Raw genomic sequence first — 27748 nt, 5'->3', positions numbered from 1 at the left:
AAACCCAGCTGAACCAGGGACACTTAGTGAGTCTCCCCTCGAGTTGCCTTTCACAGAGGCACGTCTTCTCTGTCCTCGATGCTGGCCTTGACTGCCATCCAGGTGACGGTTGATAAATGTCACTCTTTGCCATCCCCCAGTCCATTTGAAATATATCACAAGTTCTATATTTCCCCAGGCCAGAACCCCAGTTCATCAAGCCAATTTGGAAAAGCAGCTGACAGAGGCACAAACCATAGCTGGGATTAACAGAAAGACTTTGAAACTGAACACACAGAAGGGAAACGAACAAACTGTTTAATCTTGTCTTTATTCCACTCTGGCCATTTAATCTCTGCTTTGGCCCTGTGCATCTGGAAGGCATATAATTTTCTAAACATTTTATTATAAATGTTCATTTTTTTTCACCAACTGCTGATTTCATATGTGCTTAGAAAGCATTCACTTAAAATGCTAAAGTAAGATCAGAGGCAATTTAGGTTGTTGCTAAGCCAGCATTCAAGGTGAACCGCTCAAGCATTTGGAGGATGTGCTATTGATTTCAACAGTTTGGCCTTGGGGTACCTTATATGGCTGAGGAAGCAATCCAGGAAATGAAGGGTTTTCATGGAAAAGCCCCATTTTCAAGCTTGATTTGTTATGCTCAGGAGTCCCGATAAAGTAGCCTCTCCCCGCGTTCCTATTGCTCTGGTTTGACTCAGTGCAAAAGAGCCACCAGCAATTTCTGGAAGTCCCCAGAGGTGTCGGAGCGAACCATGTCAGAGAGAGACTTCTGATACTTCTCCTGGAACTTGGCTTTTATCCCCGGAAGGTCGACCTGTAGGCACAATGACAACAGCAAATGGATGACAATACTGATTGTGTGTTGACTGTAAAAGGCAGGCCCTGTCCTAAGGCCTCACAATCATTTATTATAGCTTTAAACAGCCGGTAGGGGCTGAGCTGGCATTATTTACATCTTGAGGCTAAGAAAAGGGAAGCCTGCTTTAGTTTCCTAAAAGTAGAAGCGTTGCACATGTATTCCATTAAAACTTTATGTAAGGAAGCTAAAATTTAAATTGCATATATTTTCATGTGTTACAAAGTATTTTTCTTTTGCATTTTTTATAAGTTTTCGAGAAGGAGTCATTCACGGGTGGCAGAGCTGTACACAAGCGGGTGGGAGGTGAGCCCCATTTGCTTTCCAAGACAGTCTGACGGGATTTGGTAGAAGGGTAAGCAGATTTTCCAGACAGAGATTTAAAGTCAAGCATCGTGGGCTGGAGAGATGGCTCAGCAGTTGAGAGCACCGACTGCCTTTCCAGAGGACCTGGGTTCGATTCCCAGCAACCCCCTATAACTCCAATTCCGAAGGGATCCAGTGCCCTGTTTCTGCTTCCCTGGGCATCAGGCAGGAAAACAATTTCAGTGGACACATTTCAAACCAATCACCGTGGGTAGGGCTTATCTTGAATCTAATTCATGGAAAGTTTAAGAATCCCGGGCTTGAAGAACCATTAGGAGGAGACTGCTCCAAAGACTCGCTGTTCTGCTTCAGATTCTTTCAGCTTTAAAAGCAAGGGTTGCACAAGGGGAGGGGGGTCCGGGCGGGAGGGGGGGGGATTAACTCTAGACTCCAGATGGGACAAAACTAGTCCTACAACGAAACAGTTTTGTTTGCTGTGTTTTGGTTCTGGTTTGAACTCTGCCTTACAAGCCAGGCCTACAAACAGTAGACAACCATTGGGCTCCCTTCTCTTGCTTCGGTGAGAGGCCAGGCTGAGACAGAGAGAAGAAGGAAAGATAGGAGAGGGTCAGGGAATAAGGGGTTGTCTGAAGAGTACACTGCTCTCAAGCCGGAGACTACTGGAGGACGGATGCTGTGAATGGTCCTACTGCCCTGCTCAGGCATCCTCTGCCTGGCTGGAGGCCCAGCAATGGGGGAGGGGGAGAATGATGGGGTACAGGATTGGGGAAGCTGGCCTTTGGTTCTAGTGCATGAGGAAGATGAGCGGGTCCCCTAAACATATATGTGCCTGGGCCTGAAGCATTCCAAGGGGACTGACCACAGGTAGAGATTGCCTACACTCACATAGGGGTCTCTTCTGAGCTGGAACTGAACATCCCATGATCTGTATCCAAGGGAACCTAGAATGCTGGCGAGCCCTCTGGTGAGGTCCAATCTCTCAGGGCCTGTAGAGCCCTGGTCCTCTCAAGACTTCTCTAGGGGCTGTGCTGCTGAGGGCTGGAGGGACAAAGAAGGTAAGCCCCCCTCCCCAAGGGAGGGAGGGAGACTCACACAGGCTAGAGAAAGCAAACTTCCAAGGAGCAGAGAGGCTGTTCACAGGAGTAAGGGGGTGGGGGGAGGGGAGGGCATGGAGGAGGAGGAGAAAGAGGGGGAGGAAAAATTCCAGGAACAGAAATAAAAAGGAAAGAACTGCCTTGCTGTGAGGCTATATTTAAAAACAACGTCAGATGTTAAGTGTTTGTCGAAAGACATGGATCAGAATTTGGGCTGGTACCTCTCCCTCTCTGCTGAACATTTTTTTTAAAAAAGATGTCTGTGGTTTTCAGCAGCTTAGCTCCTTTGGTTTCTTCCACAGCAGTGAAATGCCCGCCACTTCCCCTTCTTTGCACACCCCCTTCTGACCGTGGTCTGACAGCCCAAGTGTTCGCTGTGCGGCCTGGTGGCTGCTGCCAAGTTCCTGGGCACATCTTCCCCCCTCTTTCTAATGCTCCTGTTCTTCTCTGAGATGGGGAGCAAACTCCTCGGGGAATAAAAGAAGCCCCGTTCTTTTATGTGTAAACCACTAATATGCAGGTAGTGCATAGACAGATACTCAGTCTTATCTGTGCTGTCAGATTTGGGTGGGGAGAGATGGTAATTAGACATAAGTTTGTTTAACATGGCTCTTGGAGAGGTCAGGATTGAGAAAAAGACCAAGAAGCCTTTCTATTGGGTCTTTTGTTTGGTTGGTTTCGATGTTTTTGTTTGTTTGTTTCTGAGAAGCCATACTTCTAAGGTGTGCTCTGTTAAATGAAGCAACCGAGGAGATCATTTGCGTGCTATTTCCGTCTTGCTGCAGGATGACCCCTTTCCCTGCCTCTGGTTTGTCTTCCCTGAAATAGAGCTGGGCGTGGCTGTGCTACCTTGGAACAACTCCACCAGTTCCCCTTTACACAGCGTCACCAGCTCTCTGGAGCCACAGATGACAAAAATAGAAGCAACACTTATTATTGTATTTTAATGAAAAGAAGAGGGCTGAAGCAGAGTCCTACGCGTTCTGCATATTCTGAGAAGGAAAGGGTTGTCTTTGTCTTACATTTTTGATATGTAGTTCAATAACAACAACAACAACAACAACAACAATAATAATAATAATAATAATTGCCAATGACATTAATTGGGGAAAAAGCCTGATTGGGGAAAATTCCCTTTTGGGGATCAAGTGTATCTTACCTCAGCCCTGGTCACGATGATGCGAATTAATGTCTTCTCATCTGTCCCCATACCCTTCATGGCCTTGTAGAGTAGGTCAGCAAAATAGCCCTCGAGGTCCTTGGCACATCTCACTGGGAGGGAAGGGAAAGGAGGATGTGAAATGTTTTCGTGGTTTGCGGAACAATCTAGGGACCCTGCATAAGCACAGAGTGTCCAGGCTGTCCGTTGGCCATCTGAACTTGACAGGCAGAGGTTTTCGGAAGGATCTGACTCTCTACTACTGTGAAATGAGATCTAGAAAGTTCCCTGGGTCAGTGGAGCATGGTTCTCCAGCCAGAACGGAGTCCAATCCACTGCAGAGTGAGGAGGATGGCCTCGATTCTCGGCAAGCTCTGGGGAAGGAGAGGGACCCCTCTCCCACTCATACTGTGGAGGTCTGGGGTCTCACTCATGGACACAGCTGGTGCTACCCAGCGGGACCTCTGGGACTTAGCAGGCCTCTGTGGGAAACACAGCTTGACCAGCAGCCTTCTGTAATAGAACCTCAGAGCTAGAAGGTTTGCTCAGCTGGACCACGCCCTGCCTTCTGTGTCCAGAAAGCTCTGCGCTCTTTGTTTTCCTTACTGCATTTGTTTGGGCGTCTTCTGTATTATCACCTGCAGGACCCCAGCATCTTTCATCTGGTCTGTGGGACAAAGATTCTTGTCTCTACTATAAAGATTCCCTCTTTATGCTTCTGCTGTGCACTCCTTTCTGGTCCTCCTTTGTCTGCCATCTTTGCTCTGTTTACAACCTGATGAAGCTTACTCTTTGCTCATCAGCCAGACAATAGGGTGAACTTGCATACTGGAGGTAAGTGTGCTGGCTAGTTTTTTTTTGTCAACTTGACACAGGCTGGAGTCATCTGAGAGGAGGGACCCTCCATTAAGAAAATGCCTCTATAAGATCGGCTTGTAGTCAAGCCTGAAGGGGGCATTTTCTTAATTAGTAATTGAAGTGGGAGGGCCCAGTCCATTGTGGGTGGTGCCATCCCTGGGCTGGAGGTCCCATAGGTGGGGAAAGCAGGCTGAGGAAGCCATGGGAGCAAGGCAGTAAGCAGTACCCTCCATAGCCTCTGCATAAGCTCCTGCCTCCAGGTTCCTGCTCTGCTTGAGTTCCTGTCCTGCCCCCTCCAGTGATGGACTACAATACAGAAGTATCAGCCAAATAAACTCTTTCCTCCCTTAGTTGATTTGGCCTTGGTGTTTCATCACAGCAATAGAAACCCTAACTAAGACAGTAAGGAAGCATTTCTCGCCCATCCTCCCAGGCTCATAGGCATCCACCACGACAAATACTTAAGAAAAATGAACCATTTACTCCTTAGGTTGTCGATAGCTTTCTAGAAAGCATACCAGTATTTTGTTTCTTTAAATTTTGTTTTATTCTTTTTTTTTTTTGAGACAAGATTTCATTCTATAGCCCAGGCTAGCCTTGAACTCAAGAATCCTCCTGCCTCAAACGGGAGTCATGGTGCTAAAACTACAGCAACTTTCCAGTGTTAGTGATAGTAATGCATTCACTATAAGTGTAGAATGTGAACCTTAACCTGTGCTGGAGCAGGGCTTTCATTTCCTACTCACTCTCTGTGTGGCTGGCGTTTCTGAGTGAGGGAGAGGAGCAGAACCTAAGTCAAAAGCTGTTCTTTTTTTCTCTCCATACAGCAGTTAGCTAAGTTTCAGTGGAAAACCAAAGCGCCAGGTATTTTCTCTCTTTATCCTAACAACAATCCCCAAATTCCTGGTTTGAGGTGGGTGGGAAACCCTGTGCTTCTCTGACAAGCACATACTTGAAGCTCCCTGTGGTCCCCAGGCTATCAGAGCTGCCGGCATCCATAGGGTTTTCCTATGCCACACAGCACGGATAGATGTCCAAAGGTCATCTCTCTGTCAGTAACAAGTAGAAATCCCTCAAAAGGTTGGACCTGGACAGCAAGGAAATATCTGTAATAGACCTGTCTCTGTCGAGTGGGAAGAAATGAGAGCCGTGGCTCTCCATACTTTGATCCTCTTTCCTTCAAAGAGCAGGACTTTGCAAACTTAACTGAGCATAAACCATCACCGGGGAGCTTATAAAGTGGCTTTCCGAGTACCATCCCTTTTCTGGTTTCTCTGTGGTAAACCAGGGGTGGGTTCTGGAAACTTTCCTAAAAGGAGATTTTGAGGCAGGCAGTCCAGGAGCTCCACTGGAGAAGTGTTTGTTGTGGTGATCATGTGATCTCAGCCCCTGTAGATGTGGCATCCCTGTGTGTAGTTAAGGGATGTCTTTACAGTAGATGGAGTAGGGGTGGGGTATCTAGGAAAGAGTCTTTGTGAGGATGATGTACAAGGTCTTCTCGAACCGCTTTCACCTTTGGAACCTTGAGTCTATCAATTCCTGTAGTACACAGTTCCCAACTCCAGAGCCTGGCTTTTTCCTTCCTCTCTACCATTCTTATTGTCTGTTTCCTGTCTTTTTCACTGCAGCTTAATATATTTATGTGCATCATTTGTGGACATTCAACTCCTTATGAGCAAGAACTGCATCTTTCGTGCCTATGATCCCACACTGAGCACAACTCAGGACAATGCTGTCACTTGTACCTTCTGACTGGACTATGGAGTCTTTCTGGTTCTCACGTCTTGAGTTCAGGCAAGGTCTGGGCCCTCAGAACTCATGTAGAGCACTCTAACCACTTGGGAGAGCCTCCATGAAGCCCAAAGGACAGCTGCTCACACAGGGCTCATGTGTGTTCAGCATGGGGCGTGAGCAGTGTGGGTAACATTGAGAGTTCTGCACACCAGACTGATGTTGGCTGGTTTGAGTGTAGAATGAACAATGGGAAAAGGTCAATGGCTGACACTGTTTAAAACAAAACTTGTACAAAAAAGAATCCTCCAAACTCCACAAAGGAGTTTGGCAATGGGAGCACATTTTTTAGGTTCCAGGGCTGCTAGTTTGGTTCTTCGTCTTCTGGGGGACACGTCTCTCCATCCCTGTGCCATTTGGGATGGTTCCCTGGACTTGCTACCACAGCAATGTGGACAATGGGCAGTGTCTTCATTCCAGGACTTGGAGAAAGGAAAAGGGAGCCTGCCAGACATGGCCCCATGCCCATCTCTTTGCTATTTCCTGCCTTTGGGCAACACCTGCAGAGAAGGTTCTGGGGTTGGCTTGGCATGGCCAAGATCTAGCCTCCCTCCCCTCTGTTTCTAAACAGACCTCATTCTTTGAGAACATTGAAGGGAATCCAGTGGGAAAAAAGGAGACCCTCTGGCCATCAGGCATGTGCAGAAACTTGTCAGGAGTTCCTAACTGTGGGGGCTTTTCAGGGCATGTCATAAACTGTCACCACACTGCTATCTGAGCTTAGACAACAGTCCCAGGCTTTGACAGATGCTCTCGGAGACCTACACCCTCAGTTCCAACCACAGGAGACACTGTGCTGGGCCTCTTAGATGCTCTCTTTAGGACCAGACACTCAGTGCCAAGGCTGCTTGCTGATAGCTGCTTGCTGATAGCTGATTGCTGATAGCTGGGTCCTTTCTCAGAAGTCCCCTTCCAAGTGAGGGAACTGGCTGCTTAATGTTGCGAATGGTCCTGGAGGCACAGCCTGTGTCCAGTGGCTGGTTAGTGGGCAGTCACTAACAGAGTGCAGAGACTTGGCTGCTGGCTTCATTATGGACACCCCACCTTCAGAGCTCCCTACAGAACAAAACCCCATCACATCCACCTCCTGCCTTCCCAGTGCTGCTTCTGAAATGATTCCTATAGGGAGAACCCCATCTCTCAGCATAGTTCTGGGGAACCCACCCTGGGGCAGCACCTCCTAATTTTACTTTACCTATAGTTAAATAGGCCTTCTTCAAGTCTCCTGATGTTTCTTCTTCGATGGCTTCTTCTATGTCTTTGCCTATGAGCTGGAAAGACAAAAGAAACCCAGCCATTACTCCAGTGTTGCTGTGGGCCTCCGGATCCCTCAGCTTCCTTCAGAAAAAGTGCTGCTGTCTTCCAGATTCAGTGCTGTGCCCTGAGGGTGCCTATCCTGCCTCTCGCATTGCAAGGTGGCATGGTTGTCCCTGCCCCCATTCAAGTGGGGACTCTCAGTGCTGAGGAGCTGACTGAGTTAACCCCAGACAGTGCCATCACTGTTACATTGTATACATGTATTTTATATACATTGTTACATTGTATACAACAAGTTACATTGTATACAATGCGTTACATTGTATACAATGCATTATATTGTACACAACGTGTTACATTGTATACAACGCGTTACATTGTATAGCATTAGTTTGCTCCCTCCCACTTTTCAAGTTCCTGGGAAGCTGTGGTTGAAACTCTAGCCTGTGTCTCCTCCTTCTCACCTGTCTGGGAACTGAAGACTCCACCATTTACAGTCTGGGTAAAGAAGGAGAGGCTGTGAAGTTCATGGTGAAACTTGATCTAATGGTTCATCATAGAGCGGGGCTTCAAGGGCCGGAAGCCAGGGCTGACCACATCAAAATGCCACTTTCCTTTACTGCTGGGTGGTTGCTAATGCTCTTATACATTCACTACTGGCTCACGTCGCTTGGCACCGTATTACACACTAGGTTTCTTCCCAAATATTTACAGAAACTAAAGTTAAAGTAAATTGTGCCTATCCTTAGCACAAATACTGCGGGGACCAAGCTCAGAGAAGGCAAATAAAGAGAAAGGAATACGCTCTGTTGGGTTTGAGGGTTTTTTTCTCTTTCTTAGAAATTGTCTTTTGAAGATAGGACACAATTGATCCTAAAAATAATCGAGACATTTGAGTACACACTAATAGATTTGGGGGGGGGGTGTTATTGGAAAAACAAAGGCAAACCAAACATTCTTTGCTATGTGAGGACAAAGTGTGTATATGTGGGGGTCTATTGAACAAAGGTCTTCTCACCATCCACATATCTAGAAGTTTTTTTTGAAGTAGAGGACATTAGATTAGATCAAGCCTCCCCCCCCCCCACCCGCCCCAGGCTGCTGCCACCTTTCTGGGGTTTGATGTGAGAGTCGGCGCTTTGTAGGATGGGTATCATTCCCCGGAAACTGGGCTCTTATTGTGCAGACTGAGATTGTATTTCATGAGGATGTTTTATTCACACAGGTCTGGGTTTAAAAAACAAAAAACAAACCCACAGTAAGCCACTTTTTGTTTCTATTGTTAGAACTGAGCCTGAACAGTGGTTTTCAGTTTTCTGTAGACTCTCAGCCTCCAAAGGGGACAAAAGAGGAGCCCTGCAGTTCTGAGGAGGCAGGAGGTGGCCTCCTCAGCTGCGTTCTCGACGTCAATACCACTCTATGACCTCTAGGGGGCGATAGTCACACGATGTCTTTTCTCTTTGGGACTCACCCTTTATTTGTCCCTGCCTAGGTAGGGATGAACAAGACAGCATGCTGGCCCATGCTATTGGAACCCTCCTTTGCAAGCTTTATATCTGGTTCTTTTTTGTTTGTTTTATTTTGTTTTTCGAGATAAGGTTTCTTTGTAGCTTTGGGGCCTGTCCTGGAACTAGCTCTTGTAGACCAGGCTGGTCTCGAACTCACAGAGATCCGCCTGCCTCTGTCTCCCAAGTACTGGGATTAAAGGCATGCGCCACCACTGCCCGGCTAAATACCTGATTCTTAAGGTGCTCTCTGGATTAATTTAGGTTTTCTGATCTTAGGAACAAACTAATCTCACAGTAGATAAATGGGCTATAGTGCCGGCGTGGCACTTACAGAAAGAGTAGGGGACACACACTCTTCTTCTCACATGTGTTCCCCCAAATTGCCAGCATGCCAGCAGTGAATGGGCCAAAGCCCCTTGCGTGGACCTAGGGATGGATATATATATATATATATATATATATATATATATATATGAAGATGCTGACTAGGGAGGTGCATAGGACGGAGGCTGTGGGTATGTGCACGGACCATTCTTACTGAACCCCGTTTGCAGAACTCACTTTGGCTCTCTAACTGTGTGAATCTTTTGTGCTTACTAAAGCCAGGGCCATGATCATTGTGCATGGTTGGCAGTTTCAGAGGCTCTGTTGCTTGATCTGGAATTGGGGAGTGAGTCAGAAGCTAAGACTTGGGCTTAAAGGGGGTTGGAAAAGGGCAAACCCCTGAGCTGTCGTGCCAAAAATGAAACCCACCTCTATTCCAGGACCACGTACTACGTAACTCCAGTGGTCACATGTTGGTGTCTTTGTGCTTTGGCTAGCGACTTATCCAAACCTTACAGGGAGGGCCTGGCTACCAACAGCAGGGTAAGCTCTTAAAGAAAAACAGCAGCAGCGTTCAGCAACAGTCCAGCAACACTTTGGATTAGAGCTACTTTTCTCTACATGATCATGAAATCAGATCATTCCCTAATTTGTCCATTGTCACTGTTGGTCCCTAAGGGAAACAACAAACAGTGGCTAATGTTTACTGAAGATCTACCACGGGGCAGGCACTGATGCGCTCTGGTTCATTCATTGAATCCTTCCTAATGCGATCTAAATCCTCTTGGTAGTATTAACTCGATTTTACAACCGGGGAAACCAAGGCACAGAGCCCCAGTAAGCCAGAGCTGACTTCTCAAACTTAAGCATGTGTCAGGTTCAAGACTCCAACCTAAGGAAATGTGGTTCAGTAGAACCAAAGACAGGGCTGAGAATTGTCATTTTAGTGGGTTCTCAAGTGACTATGGTGTCTCTGTTTGGGGACAAATTTTGTGGTAAAGGCCTAGATCCTAGTCGCTTGTTTTTAGTAATTTATTGAGATAGTCACTGATTTGGGGGGTGGGGAGGTGATCTGTAGTGATCACCCATGTTAGCCATCCTCAGAAACTCCAACTGTGGTGGCCCCTGTGTCGCAGACAGAGGACATAGATCACATACATATTAAGTCCTCCAGCTTAGTAGCCACAGGCTTCAGGCATGGAGGACGGGGAGGATGGGGTCGGCTGCCTTTGATCATGAGACACTGGGCACGATTTGAAAGCAGGGGGCCCTTAAGGCTTACATACAGTAAGGCCACAATCCCAAAGCTTTGTCTTTTCATCTGCTGGCTGCACGCACGCGAGGCTAGTTTGAGTAAGGAACAGCCAGCTCCGGCCCGTCCCGAGGTAGAGCTCAGCTGGGAGCCGTGGCGTTCTTCTCCACTCTCTGCTACCGACTTGCTGTGTGGTCCTGATAAGTTACAGATGGCTCCTTGCTTTGCAGACTGGCCTTGTCCAGCAGTTGTGGGCCACCATAAAATAGCCATTCAGCCCATGTGGTAGTTCTGATATTGTTGTGGAATTGAAATCAGGCCCAGAGCATAGAAATGTTTTGAAGAGGTAGAAGCATTCTCCAGAAACAAAGCAGAAGACAAAAGAAATCTGAAACTCCCTGTAGGCTTTTTTTTTTTTTTTTGCAAATTAAAGGTTTTTCTCTCCGAAGGGACTTATCACTAAGGACCTTGAAGCAGCCAGCTCATTCTGCTGGCTCATGGCAATCATGAGATTACAAACATAAAATTTATGCTTGTTTTTCTCAGGAGCCTTTTTCTGAGATATGGCAATCAGTCCTGTGAGGCTGACAGTAAATTGTAATCATAAAAATAAAAGCAAACATTTGTATGCTTGCCACATGGCAGATATGGTCCTGAGCCTGCATCCGATCCCATGCTTACAATGTTGTGAGCGATGATGAAGCCCATGATTGGGTCTTGCAGAAGGGGAGGGGAAGGTTAGTCTTTCACTGTCGGTAGATCCAGATTTGCATCCTGGACCCTCTGAGTCTAAAGCTTTGCTCCTAAACATGACATTTCTCTGCTGGCTTAGCTCTGCCATAACCCAGAGTATCCCAACCTTAGTCCCACATTTGAGGCTGGTCGATTCTGCACAGCTGAGCTGTTCTGTATGTGTTTAGCAGTATCCTGGGCCTTCCTTCTCCTACCATTGAGAACCACTGATGTAAATGATCCCATCCCCAACACTCGATCCTACACCCCAGATCTTGGCTTCCTTTAGACATAGCTCAGGACCACGTCAGAAGGAACCCTTGAGCCTCAGGGCTTCACTACTTACAATCTGATAGGCTTGGAAGGTGGCACGCAGCTGCTTGTAGCTCCTCTTGGCCAGGACTTCATTGAAGGCAAGCTCATCGGTACCCCAGCGGCCTTCCCCTGCCTTTGGGACCAAGTGCAAACAATGTGAAAAGAACCCGTGCAAAGAGACGGAACATATATTGCTGTTGACACTGGGTAGGCAGGCACTTAAGTATAATGTGATGTAGACTGCTAAGACGACCATGTCACACGCTACAGCTGTGTCTCCCGACTGTCAGAATGTGGTGAAACATCCTTGAATCTGCAGTTCTCAATGTATCAGGAACCAATGTGACAGGGCGCGCTCCCTATTGCTACCCTTGTACGCCAACTCAAGGTCTGTGTCCTCAAAAGCCCCTGGCGTTATTACAACATCCCTTACATTCTGGTTTGGACTCTCTACCTTGTGGGTTCATGAGAAGAAATAAAGTAGAGATCTGGTCCATCATGATATAAGAGAGGAAAGTTATTCTTTCACCCCAGGAGTGTGCCACCCTCTTGTAAATGCTCAACAAAACTCCCTTCAAACCCACAAAGCAGACCCCACTTGGGGTATTTACTTTGTGGGTAGTCCCATCTCTCTTGGGAGTACACGCTTTATTAATAAACTTTGGCATAAACTATCTATGCTGTTCAGCCAAATTCTTTCCTTTATGAATGCAAGAACAAAGAGGCCCCCATAAGACTGTGAGCAGGCCTCACTTACAGAGAAGGACAAAATCTGCATGCGATAGAAGTCATTTGGAAAGAAGGCACACTTGAAGCCTCCAGCCTCCAGATATGCAACATCTCTGCCTGTATTGTTATTTATTCCATCCTGTGTTCCAAAATGGATCTGAGGTGGTTGGCTCCAGAGCATAAGAACAGGAACGAGTCTTTATAATATGATTTTTGCAGATTATAGCATATATTCATTTATCAGAAGACATATTTCATTCCAAAGTAACTCCCATTTGCAGGAAACAAAGAAATGCCTGTTACAACAGCGCTAATAAGTGAAAACCAAAAGAATGCGTGGAGCCAGGTGCATGCAAACACTTACATCGTACAAATCTTTGGCATCCTGACCAGCCAGGTCTTTGTCCACGGTACCTTCTTCATCTCGATTGGCCTACAAAGATAGGTGTATTGCCATTAGCTCAAGTGCCTGTTTGATCACAGAAAAGCTGAGTGAGCCCTGTGATACAGGGGTGACTTTGGGGGAAAGAAGGGGTGGGTGCTGAAGCGCCACTCAGCCTGACAGAGTGGCATGGCCTGCTCTTTTCTGCCACCTTTTGGGAAATACTGAAAGCAATCTTATGTCTGTGATTCTCTCTCTCTCTCTCTCTCCCTCCCTCTCCCCCTCTCCTCTCTCTCTTCTCTCTCTTTCTTCTCTCTCTCTTCTCTCTTCTCTGTCTCTCTTCTTTCTCTTTCTCTCACCTCTCTCTCTCTCCCTCTCCTCTCTTTTCTCTCTCTTCTCTCTCTTCTCTCTCTTTTCTCTCTCTTCTCTGTCTCTCTTTTCTTTCTCTTTCTCTCACCCCCCCCCCCCTCTCTCTGACAGAGTGGCATGGCCTGCTCTTTGCTGCCACCTTTTGGGAAATACTGAAAGCAATCTTATGTCTGTGATTCTCTCGCTCTCTCTCCCTCCCTCTCTCTCTTCTTTCTCTCCTCTCTTATACCCAGTGGTCACTCTCCAAATCCACAGTCTTCAGTGAAAGCTAATAGTAACCTCGTATCCACTAGGAAGCAAGCATCCTCCTTCGACAAATACCAAATGCCATCAGGCGGTGGCCAATGTTAAAGAACTCTGAAAGTTGGTCATGGGAGACTATGGATGTCTAAAGACATTGGTAAATAGCAGAGTGCTAAAATGACCCCAGTGACCTTTCCTTGGGTATGGATGGAGCAGTAAAGCAGATGGTATGGTATCTCATGATGACATCATGTCAGATAGCATGGCAGTGTTTTGCTGGTATAATCCAGATCTCTCATCAGGCAAATGAATCCAAAGGGAAATTATCCTGGATGACCCCTGGCCTAACCAGATGAGCATTCTTAAGGAAGAACTCTTGCTTCTGGCTTTGAAGAAAGCAGGCAGCTGGTGGCAAGGGTGGAGGGGCATGCAGCAGGAGTCTGGAGAAAGTTCCAGGAACTCCTAATGGCCTCTGGATGATAGCCAGAAAGGAAACAGTCACATCAGACAGTGGGCTCCAAGGAGGTGAATTCTCCCTGAGCCTTGGGTGGCTGACATGTTGATTTTCCTCTGGTGAGATTACCCGTGAAGGCGTTTGCTAACAGATATTTGGACCTTGGCCAATGGGCCTTGGTGGATAATGGGCCATGATGCATTGAGCTGTGATGTTTGGGGTACCGAACCATAAGGCAACTGTCCGCTCTTCCTTCTGTGCTTGAAATCTACACAGTCGTGTTCTCTGCTGTCAGTGTGCCCAAGTGGGGCAGTGAAATGTGGAGAGTGGACAGAGGTCTGTCAGTGAGAACTGAATGACGTCTGTCTGTCTGGAGCCTCCGGGGCCTATGGTGCAGAAGATCTTAAGGACCCATTCTATGTATCTTCACCTGCAGCAAGGACACCAGAATCTTTCTGAGAGTTCCGCTTGTATCGCCTTTGACATCAGATTCAAGGTTCTTGTCAAACACTTTTGAGGAAGAAAAAGGGAAAGGGGAAAATGGATGACTGAGTTACCAGCAATTTTATAAACAAAACAAACCAACCCAACAAACAAAACTTAATCGGAAGCCAGAACAAACGTTACTTACGCCTTTGGTAGGCTTCTTTGATGGCAATAATTTCCTAGGAAGATGGTAGAAACAATTAGTGTCCAAGCTTGGAGCCAGTAGGAAACAGAGATGAGGCAGATGCCCATCTCCAGATGCAGGGGGCCTTTGTGACTTCCTACTGAGATGGTTGTCCCTACAACACAGGGAACAGGCCTATGGGGAATCAGCCAGCGTAAAATGACCCTTTCTGTGTAAACATTTCAAACATATAAGTAGTGTATGCATACAGTCTGCTTAGACATGGAGTCAACTTGGGGGATCTGTCACCAGACAAATGAAGACAATATAACATCTGTCCATGAAAAGAAAGAAATTCTGTCATCTGTGACAACATGGTTGATTCTGGAGTACATGGAATGAAATAATCCAGACACAAAAAGTCATACATCCCATGAAATCACTCATTTATGGGGTATGAAAAAGATAACCTCATAAGTATGGAAAGCAGAATGGTGGTTACCAAAGGCCGGAGAGATAGGGGTCCACGGTACTAAGTAACAGTGTATGGTGGTCTGAATGAGAAATGTCACCCGTAACTCAGGCATTTAAACAGTTGCTGGCTTTGTTTGTGAAGGCTATGGGAAGGTACAGCCTTGTTGGAAGAAGTATGTCACTGGGAAGGGGCTTTGAGAGTTTATAGCCTCATGCTGTATGGCTTCGTGTCTGCAGTTGAAGATGTGATCTCTCAGCTTCCTGTTTGTGCTGCCATGCCTTCCTGCCAAGACGGGCTTTATCCCCCTGGAACCATAGATCCTGCTCTGAGCTACTCTTGGTTTTTATTACAACAACAGAAAAGTAACTGGTACCCATGAGACAGGAATGATTTGTTCCAGTGGGCACAGTAGGACAATTGGAGTTAACAAGAATATATCTTATAGTAATATTATATATATATATATATATATATAGCGGCTAGATATAACTAACAACAGATAACTAACAACTAGATATAACTAACAACTATATAACTAACAACACGGCTAGAGGAGAGGACCTTGAATGTTCTTACCATAAGTGGATGATAGATACTTAAGATATTCACTGAATAACCAGGGTTTCACTGGCTATTCAAACTTGGCCATGATACTTTGTCTATATGTATCAAACTATTGCACCTTGGCCCAAGCATAGCTACATGGACGGCATGCCAGTTAGTACTAGGAAGGCAGAAGTATTACAGCTAAGCTATACCATTCCCTATCTCTTAACCCAGGCTCATTCCCTCATCCCCACCTGTACAATCAAGGCTAGAGTCTAGTGTGTATTTCACAGGTTCCTATCTCTGTCTTGCATACTTGTATCTATGCTTAGTGTACTCTCCTCCAAGCCAAATGGCAAGCATCTTTGTAGGCTCAGTTATGCCCACTTGCAGAAGACCATCACAGCCCGGCTTGTTGACTACTGACCTTCCCTCATGGGAGAAGGGGTGTAGAGGATCGTGGAGCCCTTACCTAAACATACAGCCAGTCATTCCAACCAGTTCTATGGAATTCTTCCCTAATTGTAATGGTGACATCAAGGAGGAGCAAGAGGTATATAGGCCTAGAGGGACTAGGGAAGGGAGCCGCATCTGTGCAGTCATAGAGGAATGGGCGCACACACTGGGTGCAGACCTTGCAGTGTGGCTGTTTTAATGCCACCCACACTCTTGCCTGTAACTCCTCCTTCTCTGCTCTGTACTTAAGCCTAATAAACTCATTGGTTACCCAGAGCCAATTTTGTAGAACCATACTTTGGTTTGTCACTGGGACCTTAGAGGAAGACATTGTTCCCATCTCCCTGAGGAAAGAAACCTTAGCAACAGAATTTCTAGAACTATTTTGTATACATATTTTAGCCAGTGGAAAACAGTGCTGATTGTTTTGTGGCTTGTTTCTAGATCCATACTGTCCTGGAGGTCCAGCTAGCCTCTAATGCAGATCGTCCATGTTTTTCTGGGAGAGACAGAAAGTGTCCCATGCTAGGAGACGCCCCAGTTGACTTAGCTAGCCTCCCATGGGTGGCCGCTTAGGTGGTTTCCAGTTTGCCTCTGTTTTAAACAGCGGGCAGGGTCAGCAGTGCAAGCTTCCCTCTAGATTGCTGGCAGCAATCCTTTGACATCATCCCTGTCAAGTCAAGCCTCAGAGCGGTCTCAACTTACGCTCCAGCCAGCAGTGAGTAAGAGCAGTCATTTCCCGGTACCCGGCTCATAAGGGAGTGGAAAGGAAAGTCAGACAGGAGCAGGTGTGGGGAGGGCACCAACTGAGCAGGTGTGGGCTGTGATGGGGGAGGGAGGGCAGGCCAGGTGGTAGGGCTGTCGTTTTGTTTATGCAGCTCCCTTCCTTTTGTTTTCAACACCTGCTTGAGCTTAGCAGATGTATTTCTGCTTATTGTCCACTTATGGACACCATGTAGGGGGATGAACTTCCTCCAAGGGGGCTCAGCCATCCCTGACGCTTGAGTGACCTGTCCCGCGGGAGGTGGGACCGAGAGCTCAAGGGAGACTGACCTTATTGCTTCTTGTGCAGAGGATTTCTATGAGCACAGTCTCATCGGTGCCCACGCCCTTCATGGCTTTCTGCAGCTGCCGAGCGGCATATTCACTGGGGCGGTCCAGAAGGGCCAAGGCTGTCTTCTCGAAGTTTCCACTCAGTTCGCTCTTGAGCACGTCCTCTAGGTCCTGCAGGGAGCACATGGCAGATGACTGTGGTGTCGTGGGAAGAGGAGGTGAGCGTCTGCCTACATCACTATATGAGTTTCAGGGCCAGGACACCTGCTCTAGACCGCAAGAACCGCTTGATCTTGAGGATAGTGGTCACCGCAATTACCCATTCCTCTTTCCCCTACCCCTCAATCTGGCTGAGAGGCATCTTGCTCAGGGCTGAGGTGCCAGCCCCAAGATGAATTACAACAGAAAGAATATTTACAGAACATTTTAGAGTTCTGAGAGCTTCTCTCAGCGAAGTTCCACATAGGCCTGCAAAGCTGGCAGACGAACTGCGTTATCTCCACCCAATAGACTGCAGAAAATGAAGAATTTGCCCCAAACATTTAGCTAGAAAAGACTCAACAATTTCCACTACTGGTCAGTGTTTTTATATGGGAGAGTAGCAAGACTTATGCCATAGGGTCACGGGGGAGTCAGAATCCATGAAAAACTCTGCACTGTGCCCACATCCAACGGTCAAAAAGTATTCATGGTAATATATATTATGCAAGAATATTATTAATACATCCAGAAAAGAATTTTCTGAGAAAACACAAATCAGCTGTTTCTCTGATTATACCTCTGAGCTCCGGGTTAGGGAGAAAAAGCTGGAAACTTTTATACAAGGGGATCGGCTGTGTTCAAAGGGGACTGCGGTATCATGCCTCTGTCCCTACTATGACTTCACCTACCACTGCATCTTGTGAAGGCAAGCCTGCCTCAAGACTGTAGAGTATGGGTCCACTAAGATATCTGAAATATATTTTCCCAGCTCAGATAGATAATGCTTAGGACTGCAGAGAGGCCGCAGCTCCTCTGTCTTTTGACCCACAGGCATGAAAGCCCAGCTGGTATTTTATATGCATCCATGCCTAAGAAGCAGGCTTCAGGAAGCTCAGATGCTTGTCCCAGCTTCTCTAATAACTGCCCATGGTTCCTTGGTGTCACTATTCTCGGGGATCAGCAAGTGTGAAGATTTAGGGATGAGTGTTTGACCTCCTCTGAAGTTTTAAGCATCTCTTTGGTGGTCTCAGCTCTCAGGGGATCATCAAATGCTTGGCACAGGACAATCTCCTGGCTTTTGTGCTAGAACATGCTCTCTTATTTCTCAGCCAAGTCCCTAGACCCACGTTTACTTTTGTGTTGGACAAGAGTTCAAGGTGTCTTGTGTCTGACTTTCTATTTTATTGGGCTATAAATAGAAGTAAGTTGGAGGATGTCTGTTTAGAGACAGGCACGCAGAAAAGGATGAAAATTCTACTTCTACCCAATGAGGTGAACTGGAGACTCCCTCATTTTCATAACAAGTGACATCAACAAGCCTGATTATTGAGAGAGATGCAAACAACAGCACCTGCACTAGCACAGCCTTTGATCATTTGTTATGTAAATAAATAGCCCCATTATGGCACCAGTCTTTCTGGGAATAGACGCTGGCCTCGCTGACTGAAGACCTGGACTTCTTTATATGTTGACAAATTAGTAACTAAACCTAATGAACGCTTGACGATTATATAACAACATCAACAACAGCAAGAAGAATAAAAGGAAAAGGGAGAAAGAAGTAAATGCTAAAAGTTAAGGAAACTGAGAGCTCCTAAAAAGTTTTCTGTACTGAAAGCCACGACCAATCAGAATGCTGAATTGTGGAGCCCAGCCCCAAAGCATACATCTACAATATAACTCTTGCCCCTAAGGCTCAGGGAAAGAAAGATGTTAAGAGCCAGAGAATCCAGGAGTTTGCTGTGAGATTGGGTCTCCTAGGAATATCAGAAGCTACCCCCTAGAGTTTCATCAACATGGCTGTCTAAACACAAGCTGAACAGGGACAAGAGCAATAGACAAAGTGGACAGAAATGGGGGAGGAGGCACCACGGGCCCTTAACTCCACAGGCAACTGGTGAAAGCTGGTACTGGGAGAAATTCTCCTCCACAGGGAAGAGTTTATCAATTGGCTATTCAATACCAGATAGTCAACCCTGGAAACATACATACAAGCAACATTATACAGACTGAACAGGTTGCATTGTATATTTAAGAATATATATATATATATGCATGTATAAAGATATATGTGTGTGTATGTATGTATATACGTATGTATGTATGGAACAACAATGAAAAAAGAGGCCATGAATTTGAAAGAGAGCAATGAGGGTTATATGGAAGAATTTGGAGGGAATAAAGGGAAGAGGGGAATGATATAATTATATCATCTCAAAAATAAAAGAAAGAATTTTAGTTTTCTGAACCAATAATTTATGAAGAAATATGAATATACTCAAGGACAGCTGAGTATAAGAATATTTCTATATTAAGCCCCACTTGAGGGAACTGGTTTTCAAATCACCCTCCTGCTTATGAATTATTGTGTGGAAGTAGTCCAAATTGAATGAAAAATGAATAAATGTAATAGAAAAATGAAGTCAATTAAGAAAACAATGAGTTGCCTGGCAGTGGTGGCGCACGCTTTTAATCCCAGCGTTCAAGAGGCAGAGGCAGGCGGATCTCTGTGAGTCTGAGGCCAGCCTGGGCTACAAGAGTTAGTTCCAGGACAGGCTCTAAAGCTACAGAGAAACCCTGTCTCGAAAAACCAATCCAAACTAAAGAAAACAAAACATCAAAAACAAAACCAAAAAACCCCAATGACTTAAGGGTATTGATTTATAGGCATTAAGTTGGCCTAGCAATGTCAGTCCTTTGTCTAGCCAATTAAAAGTTGCAAATGCATTTTTCTCAGACTGGATTCTAACTCTAGCCACGGTGCCCCTCCAGAGGAGGCTGAACCAGCTCAACCCTGCATACCTTGCCGTACTTCGTCTTGTACTTCTGCTTTATCTGTTGCCTCTGCTCCGATGTCCTGATGGATAAGACCTCGATGATGGCCGCCTCATCCGTTCCTGAAGGGCAGGAGACAGAAACTAAGTCTCAGTGATCACGAAATGTGATGAACGCGGCTGTCATCGAAGAAGCCATGACTCTGATTTAGAAAGGGCCAGGGTCTAGAATGGGGCTAGATGATCCTGAAAACCTTATTCTTTCCACTCAGACAAATATCCATGGAGACCTCCCCGGTGTGCAGTGCAGTAAGAGGCACGGTTAGAAAGAGAAATGTCTATGGCACGTTCCCAAACTTAATTCCCAGGGGAATGGAAAAACATCTGCACTAACTCTGAGCAGGAGCATTGGTCAAAATTGGCCGAAGGTAGAAGGCTCCCAAAGTTCATCAGGAGACAAATGGCTGAACAAAATATGGGGTACCATACAGTAGAGTGCTATTGAGTCTCAAGAAGGACTAGAGTACAGAAAAATATGAATGAACCCTGGAAATGTTAGACTAAGTGAAAGGGACCAATCACAAAAGACCACAAATTGTAGGATTCTATTCATGTGAAAACCTAGAATAAAGGATTTCGTAGAGGCAGAAAGTGGGTTAGGGATTGACAGAGAGGACAGGGTATATGAAAAGATGAAAGTATTCTAAAAATCAATCAGTTATCTATGGCCATACCATCCTGGACATACCCAATCTCATCTAAAATCAATTAACTATGGTTGGGCTACATATATTTATAAATGCAGGAAAACACTTGTATCGGTTTGAAAGAAAATGGCTCCCAGAGGGAGTGCCACTAATGGGAGGTGGGGCCTTGTTGGAGGAGGTGTGACTTTATTGGAGGAAGTATGTCACCGTGGGGGTGGGCTTTGAGGTCTCCTATGCTCAAGCTATACCTAGTGAGACAAACTACCTCCTGTTACCTGCATATCAAGATGTAGAACTCTCATCTCCTTCCCCAGCACCATGTCTACCTGCATGCTGCCATGCCCCACCATGATGATAATGGACTGAACCTCTGAACTGTAAGCCACCCAATTAAATGTTTTCCTTTGTAAGAGCTGCCGTGGTCATGGTAATAGACACCCTTCACATCAATAGAAACCCTAACTAAGACAACACTGGGATGTATATTTTCAATGGGGAAATTAGATGGTTTATAAATTCTATCTCAATAAAGTTATATTTTAAAAGAAACCTAATAAAGGGTATGGTTTGTTCCTTATCCTCTTATCTATCTGAATAGACAAGACTGAAGCCCAAATTGACAGAATATTGATCTTATCCAAAAACTCGTGTGTGTGTGTTGTGTGTGTGTGCACATGCACAAAAGACTTTGATACCTCTAGTTCCTCACCTACAACCTGGTGTCATGTAGTTCAAAGGTAGGTGAGAATGAGAAGGGAGAGCCCAAAGAAATACAGCAACAATTGTATACCACAGACAAAGCGCAATATAAATGCCCAAGGACCTGCCACTGCCTCACATCCACAGCGGGCTTGGGTCCATGCCACTCTGCTAGGGACGCTCACCAATCATAGAGTATGCTAGGGTCCCGCAACAACATTCAGCAGTTGTGAGCTCTACGAGGCACTTCTGAGACCATCTAGTCCTAGGTCATAATGACAGATGAAGAAACTGAGAAAGGCAATTGCATTGGTTTCTGCACACATCCTTCTAAGCTGCAAACCCTGTAACTACTTTACCCTAGCTTCCCGTTAGTTTCTCCCCACCCCCACTACCTTCTTCTTCTTGTCACATGCTGCCTGGCCCTTTTCTCCCCTGCCCTCTAACCTCAGTTTCCAATTGGCCTTTTTCGTTGTGATCCTCTGTTCAGATGGCCACTGCTCTTTGCTGATGAGCTCCAGCCAACCCCCGAGCTGAGCTCTTTCCTCTCTTATTTCCAGCTGCCTGTGGCCTCATTGTCAATGCTCTTCAAGGTATTTCTACTTGCATTGTAGCATAGCTGGATTCCTTTGGTAAATCCTTAAGTCCCTTCTCTGCCCTATTATTTCATATCCATGTATGACATCTCTTTAGTTAGCAAAACTAAAGTCACCTACAGGGTTCACCTCTGTTGCCTTTGCTTCTTAATGCCACTGCCAGCAAATCCTGACTGCTTTTAGTCTCTCTGATGCAAGGCACTGATCTCTGCAAGGTATGGCTCATTTCATCCCATAATCTAAATGGCATTAATGAGTAGTCATGTCTCCTAGGGTTAGATCAGAATCCCAAAACGGAACAAGACGTCCTGCAACTTGGTCTCAAGCTGATCTTCTAGACCCATCTCTGTGATGACTAACATGAGACTCACATAGCTTCTCTTAATGATATTTGCCTGTAGATCAGTTACTTTCATAAACCTTGAAGAGTCAAATTCCTGTTTTCTATGTTCTTCCATAGCCAGTTATATAGCCAGTGTTAGGACCCATTGCAGGATTGCATATATGTGAGACTGGGGTCTGGGTCCTGGGAAGTCAGTGGTCATTTAATTGTAATGGGCACTGCTGCGTGGCAGTCACAGCCATCTTGCTTGAGCCACAATGGGAGCTTGGGGGAGCTGAAGGTTCTGCCAGGTCCACTGACCTGTGTTTCCTATGCCATAGTACTGGAAATGTGAGACTGAATTAAAAAGGCTCATCTATGGCTATTTTTACCTTTAGAAATTATGATTTAATTTTAATGTGAGCTTGTGTTTGGTGAAAGAACAAGAGTTAAAAATAAATTGAATAAGAAGGAAATACTAAGTCAATAACATTTGCATTGGCAAAACTTTGGGAAAGGTCATATATATACACCTTACAACGGATTATTGACTCTTCAGGGATGTGGGCAAGTCTAACATATGCTTGAGTCTCTTTACACAGTGGATTATGTAGTTTTAGCATGTTCTGTGAAAGTGTACGTTGCATTGTCCTGCACTTATTTACTCAAAGAAAGGTGATGCAAAGCTGAGCTCCTGGGAATTTGGGCTAGCACTTCTCCCACTCAGTCCGTTGTCTCTTCTGAAATGGCCACTGCCCTTAGAAACGTAATGTGAGCCACTGACCCTTTGATGATGGGCTTCTGACTTCCAGAACTGTAATGTCAACGTGTTTCCATGGTTTTAAACCGTGTAATTTTTGGCGAGTCATTATGAGATTCTAAGACATGACTATAATCACTTTACTCAGCAATGTCTCCAGATTCTACAGCAGGAACCAAGACCTTTCTCCTCATCCCCAAACCCTGAGAGACCTGAAGTTGCTGGTGTCTACCTTCAGTTGAAGGGGAATAGAACCGGCACAGTAACCTCTGTGTGGAGCTGAATGAATGAACTGGTGGGTGAAGATTACTGAGAGACTGGGATTCTAGGGGACCAGTAAACGGAGATGATATATTTTGATGGAGGAGCTGGGAGCATAACAGGCCGTGATTGTGGACGGAATGTGGAAAGGTTCTGGTTAGAGATAAGAAAGGGAAGAAAATAGAGCCTGGAAAACACCTGTGTTCTACCTTCATTTTGGCTTTGCATCAGCACTTAAGACTGTCTTTGGAAAGACCCAGCCAGAACTTAGAAGAAGAGAGATGCAGCCCAGGGGACAGAGAGCCCTGGGATAGCCACTGTCCTTGGGCCAGTCATTTCATCTCAAGGATTATTTCCACCTCTGTAATTGTGGGAAGATTTCAGCTAGTTGGGTTCAACCACAAAAAGAGAACATCCTAGGATGAGCTCACTTGCAAAAATAGCAGGAGTTGATTGCCAGTCTCTTCTCTTTCTGGTTTGGTTCCAACACTGTTATTCATGTTGTCTCTCTTTGTGTCCCCCTGGGCTTTCACTAGGTGACGTGTATCTGTGTACTCTACGACGTTTTTGTGGCTAACTTTTAAATGTTTGAGTGCCAGAAATATCACCTCAGAAAAGATTTCATATTCTTTGAAATATCATAGAATGTCCCTTTTCAGTTCTGTGGACCCTCCTTTCATTGGGGGTTCTTCCTGTCCTTGTCAAGGACCTCAGTATTTCAGGCTTAGATCCTAGAGCCTCCCAGACCTTCCTGCCTCCATTTGGTATTTTCATGTCTTTCTGAATAAGTGAACGCATATCTGTATGTATGGATGGCAGGAGAAGTTTGCATACCATTTGATAGAACTTTGACTCTGCATTGGTTGGAGTTGTATGTTATATTAAAATGGACTATATATAACAAAGGCCAATAATAAATATTCCCCACTGTGATGTCATATGCAACCTGTATCTGGACAATCAGGGAGACATGAGTTTATTCAGAAAAAGTTTGATTCTGTAGAGTTTCCTTTCTTTTAAATAAGAAAGATCTGACATATTGGTATACCCCTATAATTCAAGTACCAGGGAGGCTGAAGCAGGGGGGATTACAAGTTTGAGACCAGCTTGGCTACATAATGAATTCAAGACCATCCTGGTTCATGCAAGACCCCATGTTTAAAAAAAAAAGGAAAGCAAAACAAACAGCAGAAACACAAACACAAGATGGCACAGTAGTTGTGGGAGGGTTTAGCACCAGCCTACAAGTAGAAGAAGGACAGGATGATGGCACATAGATATCCTTGAAGTCGTTTGATACCAAATCTCAGGTTGATCCTAAAAACTGGTTTTACAACCCAAAGAAGAAGCAGCTTGCTGAAGGTGACCTCACTCCACATTTCACGGTCCGTGTGTCTTAGAAGCAGGCCCGGCTGCTGAGCGATTTCCTGTAAACATTTGTAATGGTTTGAGGCGCTCAGGCCAGCCCAGTGGTTCTGGGAAAGGCTTTAAAACTGAACAAACACAAAACAAAACAAAGACCCTCCGTGCTGGCTGTACTTCAGATACTGGAGGGGAGTAATTACAGCGCTCGGTCAGAGCCAAAGTGATCACCAGCCTGGAAGCACCCGAGGGCATCTGTGGTATGCTTTTCTCCAGCAATTTTCTGGAGAGTAACTGGATGGTATGGCATTTTGGCAGGAGGGAGCCACAGTGTTTGAAGGCCGCAAGGTTCCGTGTGGCAGATAAACAAGGCTAAACTAGCAGCAGAAGCTCCAGCCCACACTGACCTGGTTGACCCCAGAAAGCTGTGATCCTAGATCTGGAGCTTGAGGCAAGGCTTCACATTCTCACATGGGGCGAGGGTGGGGGCGGTGAGCACAGGGAAGGCAAGAGAAGGGATGGATGGGCCTGGATCCTGTCTGCCGGAGGGGACCACCAGCTGGCATTTGTTCCCTACATTCATTTCTAGAGGTTATTGTGTCAATGACCACAAATTCAATGGCTTCAAACGACACGACTTGCGCCCCTATAGTTCTGGATGCTGGAAATCTGAAGTCACTGTACTGATAGGTAATAGTCCCGGTTCTCCCAGCTTCTTGGTGTTCTTTGACCTGTGATTGCATGAGAGCAGTCTCTATCTGTCTTCCCATGTCCCCAACCTGGCTACCACCATCTTTCTCTTCTGTCTTTCTTAAAGACGCCCATCACTGGTTTTAGAACCCACCTAGGTTGCCCTCTTCCTAGCATCCTTAACTCAATCACATCTACGAAGACCCCTTTTCTAAATAAGGACAAGGCCATTCTCCCAGATTCTGGGGGCCTAAACCTTCTAGAGGCCTCCATTCAACCTTTTGTGATGGAGAACAGGTTGGGCCTGCTTAGTATACAGGCTGACCTAATTGGATCTGAGCACACTGTTAAGAAGAGGCTTAATTTACCATGTAATGAGGGCCAATGGGGTGCTGTACACAATACATACTGATAGTGCAGAGAAGAGTGCTGGGCTGAAGGTTAGGACCTGAGTTCTAGGCCATATGCATGCTCTGGAGTGGTTGAGTATTTTGACCTCTGTGCACCTCAGTGGACCCAAGTTTGACCCAAAGGTGTGGTTCCAGGCTCTGCAGTCTTCTTACTGAAAACTATTGGAGATGCAAAATGGACAATCCCTTCCTTCCCCATGTCTCTCAAAGACCCCTTGATGACTAGCATGCCTTTGGACATCTGAGGAGCCATGCATAGACCATCTCTGGTGACTTTGTTATCTAAAAGGCCACTGGTCCTGCTGGTCCATGTACTGGGCATTAAGGCGTTCCCTTTGGTGGCATCGGGTGATGGTGATGACACCGTAAACGGTTAATTTAAGCAGAACCTGGTGGAGGGTGTGGTGCCGAGGAACTGGGAGAGGGGCAGCATTGGAGCCCAGGCCTAAAAGGAGAGCCAGTGTTAGCGAGAGGTTGGGGACCATTTTGGGTTGCCCATGACCTAGATTGTCCACATACTTAAGGCATTGTAAGACACTAGGAGAGCAAAAAGATCCCAAACTGTAACCTAAGTTTTGCCTCATTTTGAGAAATAAACTATCATTTTATCATGAAATGAAAAATGAAATTTATGCCCTGGCAATGCTGAAACATGCAATGGCAGCCCGTATATGGTGGTTCTGTTGAACTTGCCCATTGGGTTTCATGGTCTAAGTTAATGAGGATGACTGACCAGGTCTATTCCTCAAGAGGGCACAAGATCTCATTACAGATGTTGTGAGTCACCATGTGGTTTCTGGGAATTGAACTCGGGACCTTTGGAAGAGCAGGGGGTGATCTTAACCACTGGGCCATTACTCCAGCCCATCATTTTATCACAGACTATTATAATTCTGACTTGCCTAGGTAAGAGTGCCTGTAATCTTTGCTACATTTGGGGCTTCTGGCCTTCCATTCAACCCAGCAGCTACTAATCGACCAATCATGGCTATTTAGTACTTGAAGGGTGATTGATGCAAATCAAAATATTCCATAAGTACAGAGTACATGCCAAATTTCAGAGACTTAGTACAAAACAACAAAGAAAAAAACAAACAAAACAGAATCTAAAATACCTCATTCGTAATTTTGTCAATATTAGGGTAAATGATATTTTTATATAAATTGGGACCAATGGAACTAAATCATCAAAATAATACATCTTGTATTTTTTTTCTTTTAAAATTTGGCTTCTTAAAAAATTAAAGTGAAGCTGGGCATGGTGGCTAAACAAGGTGATGATGGACAGGTGACGTTGAGCTGGGCAGTGCTCACACAGGCTTCTCTACATAGTAAGAGGCCCTTTGGCTCCATTCTGAGTCGCATGAGAACTCTGATTTTGACATTCAGTAAATGCTCAGCCCGGATGTTCTAGAATGAACTCTAGGTGAGAATGGAAGAGTTCATGTTGAACATGCTGCATCATCACCATATCCAATAACATACTCCCGTCTCCACCCCCTGGCCAGGCATCTGACCTTCCCCACAGAGCATCATGGAAGTCTCAGCTGCCTGGAAAATACCCCAGGGTTCCCTTCCATGTAGTAAACCTCAGGTGTAAACACCCTGAGTCTTCCATGCTGTCTGCCGGATGTGAGAATAGAGATGAGCCACAGCTGTACGTAAGCAGGAAACCACCGCCTCTACGCTTTCTCTGATTTCCCCAAGCTGTCACTGCCCAGCAGGGCTGTCACTTCTAGATGCATCTTCCTGGCCCTGAATCCAGCTCTTATCAGATCTGATTCCTCCTGACCTCCAACGGAAAAGGCCAAAGTGAATGAGACAAGATGAAGATAGCATAAGCTTGACTCCTAAACAAGTTCCCCACGACTTCAAGGTCAAATTAAATGTCACAAGATTTAGCTTCCAATACCCTAAAAAGCAATGAGCCCCTAGTATAACTTTGAGACCTCATTGGAAGAGATCAACTTGAATTAGCTTAGAATGCTTATGACAGGTAGGTCACCTCCTGTCGCTATGGGAACGTTGGTCATGACATCAAGTTTAATCAATTTCAAAAACAAATAAATGAAAAAAATTATTTCATACCCATTCCTTTGCAGGCTTTGTAGAGCGTTTTGGCATCTCGGTCTGCATCAAAACCCTGATGGATTTTCTCTTTGGCCTGGAGAGA

At 45.6% G+C, this 27748-nt stretch overlaps 1 protein-coding gene across 1 annotated transcript; it reads right to left on the bottom strand.

Annotated features, from left to right (window-relative positions):
• Nucleotides 1–291: 291 nt before the first annotated feature.
• Nucleotides 292–27748, bottom strand: Anxa13 (annexin A13; the record flags this gene model as incomplete). Its single annotated transcript, XM_041672402.1, has 10 exons — nt 292–817; nt 3440–3552; nt 7284–7359; nt 11508–11609; nt 12570–12638; nt 14084–14163; nt 14285–14318; nt 16794–16964; nt 19797–19891; nt 27664–27748. Coding segments are annotated over 10 exons (945 nt in total), but the record flags the coding sequence as incomplete, so codon positions are not given.

Source organism: Microtus oregoni, unplaced genomic scaffold (genome assembly GCF_018167655.1).
Source record: "Microtus oregoni isolate MIOR12 unplaced genomic scaffold, Mior012 000022F_ref0000154, whole genome shotgun sequence".
Taxonomy (NCBI): Eukaryota; Metazoa; Chordata; class Mammalia; order Rodentia; family Cricetidae; genus Microtus; species Microtus oregoni.
This window is presented reverse-complemented; position numbering and strand designations above follow the sequence as displayed.